General features: G+C 49.7%; 1 protein-coding gene across 1 annotated transcript; it reads right to left on the bottom strand.

Annotated features, from left to right (window-relative positions):
* Positions 328 to 3,484, bottom strand: LOC110394722 (solute carrier family 22 member 13-like). The gene is made up of 5 exons (XM_021388686.1): positions 3,373 to 3,484; positions 2,840 to 3,054; positions 2,260 to 2,368; positions 1,738 to 1,948; positions 328 to 1,192 (listed from the first exon to the last, which is right to left on the bottom strand). Exons 1-5 carry the CDS (start codon positions 3,384 to 3,386, stop codon positions 1,097 to 1,099), a joined length of 645 nt encoding a protein of 214 aa, XP_021244361.1. The 5' UTR covers positions 3,387 to 3,484; the 3' UTR covers positions 328 to 1,096.

Genomic DNA, 3,610 nt, shown 5'->3' with positions numbered 1-3,610 from the left:
CAGGAAAAATACATAAATATAGATTGTTCGTCAGAAGACTCAGAAATAAAAAAAATGTCCTAATTGAACCCACTCGTTCTGCTTAAACACTGTTTCTGCATCGTTTGTGGCTGAGGGAAACCAAACACGCTTCCATCTGTGTGATAAATTACAGGCTTACAATTGCTGCGTAGAAAACACTCCAGAGCCAACAGCAGTTACAAAGGCCAACTGTGAAACTGTAGGAAAAAAAAAAAAGAAATCAACACCATCTATTCTTCACATATTGCATGACAAGTGTCTCTTATCAACCTCCAAGTATAATTTATATTATTCCTGTANGAAGGGAAGGGAAGGGAAGGGAAGGGAAGGGAAGGGAAGGGAAGGGAAGGGATCTGGCAGTACTCCTAAGAGATCAAACGCCACAACAACTCTCAGTTTCATAGAACATATAAATTAATGTGGTCCTCGACCACAGCCCAATGCAACACATCACTACACACTTTCATTCACAGCCATCAGCACCAAGGCACTCTGCTGCCTTTTAGACGTCCTTGCTCACTGCTTGCTGTTTCATCTATCATATCCTCTCTTTTTCCTCAGCTGATTATCCCAAATCTTAAAAAAAAAAATAAAACTTAAAGGAGCATTTTTAAAAGCGGGTGAGAAAACCATGCTAGACAGCCAAGAGAAATCCCTCTAGCAAGTGTGAGATGGTTTTCAGTGCTGCATCTGCGCTGCCTTTCCCCTCACTGAACGCACTATTTCTTTGCTGGTCTATTCAGTGCTCCGGCAGGTGTCTCACTTTACAGTCTCACATTCTTGGAGACGGGACAGGAAAGGAAAAAAGGAAATACTGCATCCATCATGGCTCCTAATTTCTTTCTTTTTTCCTTAAACTAAAAGCATTTTTTCCAGCGAGAGCGCGGATGAACATGAGACAGCATGCAGTGCCCAAGGAGAAACTATAGAGGGAGATAGAGGAAGGCCAAAAAGACAAAGACAAGAACTGGCAGCAACTGCTCCAATGGGAGAGGTACCACAAATGGAGACCCTGCCTGTCCCCAGCAGTGTCACAGCACCAGGTGGCCTTTAATTACAGCTTCTTGTAGCCCAGCTAGAAGTAAGTGTTCTTTGTGTTCTCATTGACATGGCCACCATCTTTTGCTTTCACATGTCCTTTTTCAGAGCTGCTGCTGGTATTTTCATGGACCTAATGGAACAGAAAGATACAGTATGATTCGATGACGGTCTTCTCCAATTAGCCGAATGACATGCAGCCTTCAGCAACCTGGCTTCCCATACATCACCCACTCTGTGATCATTAGTGGACTCCCTACCCCTAACAAAAGTAGTGGGGTGCAATTCCACCCTGCCCTGAGAGGAATGGGGATCCGGGATCTATGCCATGATGAAAGCTGGAGAGCAAGGCAACAAGGCATGGGCTTTTTCCTGGGGAGGGCACACAGAGCCAAGGGAAGCACTCACCACTCCTGGAGCCCTTCCACTTCATGGGCAGGAGTGAAGCAATGACCACCGTCAGTCTGAGATACCCTTTTTGGGTTGGGTTACAGGCAGATCACCACCAGCATCCTACTCATCCCACTGTAGTGGAGAATCCCAACTCCTTGCCTTCCCATCACTGTAAGCCCTCAAAGATGCCATCACCCCCTGCCCACACAATGCCAAAGGGCCGTTCTGTCATTCCCGTTCACCTTCTGACTAAGAAGAGGCGGTTAGGGGCTGCCGACTACTCACCACTGCCGTGGGCTGGCCACCCTCTGTGCTATCCGCCAGTTCAACACCACGGGTCTCAGGCAGCAGGAAGCAGAGCAGCCCCCCCACCATGGTGGCACCGCCATAGATGGCCATGGGGATGGCCCGGTGGTACTGCTCCAGGAGGCGGATCAGCGGGGCGATGATCCCTGCCACCCGTGCCACCATCGAGCACAGCCCCACGCCGCTCTGCCTGTGGGAGCGAAGGATGGTGAGAGATACAGGTTGGACTTGGCTCTCTCCATACACTCCTGTGCTTTCCCCCTAGGCTATGCCTGCAGTGCCTCTCTGAGGGGACAGACCATGGAGATGTCCATGTCATCCATGTTATGGCACCTCCTTCCTGTCCCAGCACAGAGACCAACCATGGCTGTGGGCCTAGCTGGGCTCTTGTCCCACCACAACCACCACCACCACTTCCCATGGCAGACTGCCACAGCTGGTACACCTGCAATGAGGGCTGGTCCTACTGGAGGGAAGCCATAAAGCATGGTGAAACCTCACCTGATGACGGTGGGGAAGAGCTCTGCAGTATAGACGTAGGCTGAGGAGAATGAGGCCGAGGCTGTAAACTTGCCAATTGTGGCCAGGACGGTGATCACCACAGGCTGGTCTGAGGAGAGAGAAGAAGAGGAGAGGAGGGGGAGAGGAGGAGAAGAGAGAGAAGAGGAGATGGCTGCTGCAGGATTGGTTGCTAGCACCCCTCAGGGATGACAGCTGGGGATTCATGGTGACAACCACATTGCCTGAAGGAAGCCATCACCACTGTTTCTGAACACAGACTGTGGAGCAGCTCTATCCTGAGGGCCACCCTCAGCACCCTGCATCCATCTCACCTCCTCACCATCCTGCACAGAGGATAGTTCTGCCAGTTGAGCCCACTGGGCTCAGCTCTACTTTCTCCTATCACAGAGAGCAGGCAAAGCTTTGCTGATCAGAGTAGGCCTTAGGCACATGACACATACAGGTATGTGGGACTGCAGCCAGCCTGGTTGGGAGGATGGGACCTGCACTAGAAAGGGAAGGGTCAGGGCTTGGGGTGGCTTCCTTCATCAGCATCTCAAGACAACAAGAGATTGTTCACCTTCAGGGATGACAGTGAGTATCAGACACACAAGGCCACTCAGCAGAAGCAAACCACCCTGGGATTTCTTCCTCCCAAACCACTGTAGCATGAAGATACAACCAAAACGGCCTGGGATTTCCACTGCTCCAAATGCAAGCTGTGTCAGGTAGATGTCCAGACCAAAATTAGTCACGTTCAGACTCAGGCCGTAGTACACAAGGCTGTTAACAAACCTGAAAACAGAGCAGAGTAGCACAAAGCATATAGATCAGCTGTGAGCAAAATACAATATTGACCTCCAGTGAAAACATTTTGACAATGCCCAGGGATTTCCAAGGGACATGAAACCAGATCAGTACACAAGGACTGCCAAAGCATGGACTGTTAAATCTTTTGCACACACTGCATTGCATCTTCAACAGCCTAAAATGGAAATAACCATCAATATCATCCCAAAACCACATGAAATAAATTTATATTTATGAGTAACCCTCGAGGGCTTCTTCTCTTCATATGGAAGTTGGGAAAGAAGGAACTGGGGGATGACTTACCAGGCACACGACATGATTAAAGTCACCTTCAGGAGGTGCTTCTTTCGAAGGAGATCCAGAATACTTCCAGACTTGGTCTGGGCCTCACACTTCAGCTTCAACAGTCAGAAAGCCAGAGAGTCAGAGCAGACAAAGGAAACCCATGGCTAGCTCTTCTTCCAGCAGAAGACAAAGGACAACCCCAGCAGGACACGTTGGTGAGCAAAGCTGTACTGGGAAGGACGGCAGCCCAGTGGGG

This window comes from Numida meleagris, chromosome 2 (assembly GCF_002078875.1).
Source record: "Numida meleagris isolate 19003 breed g44 Domestic line chromosome 2, NumMel1.0, whole genome shotgun sequence".
NCBI classification, from domain to species: domain Eukaryota; kingdom Metazoa; phylum Chordata; class Aves; order Galliformes; family Numididae; genus Numida; species Numida meleagris.
Note: the sequence above shows the minus strand (reverse complement) of the source record. Positions and strands in the feature narration are given on the sequence as shown.

Coding starts and splice junctions, on each gene's coding strand:
- LOC110394722 (XM_021388686.1), bottom strand. Junction 1,949..2,259: donor CTCTTCCCCACCGTCATCAG/GTGAGGTTTCAC, acceptor TCGCTCCCACAG/GCAGAGCGGCGTGGGGCTGT. Junction 1,193..1,737: donor GTGGCCAGCCCACGGCAGTG/GTGAGTAGTCGG, acceptor CTGTTCCATTAG/GTCCATGAAAATACCAGCAG.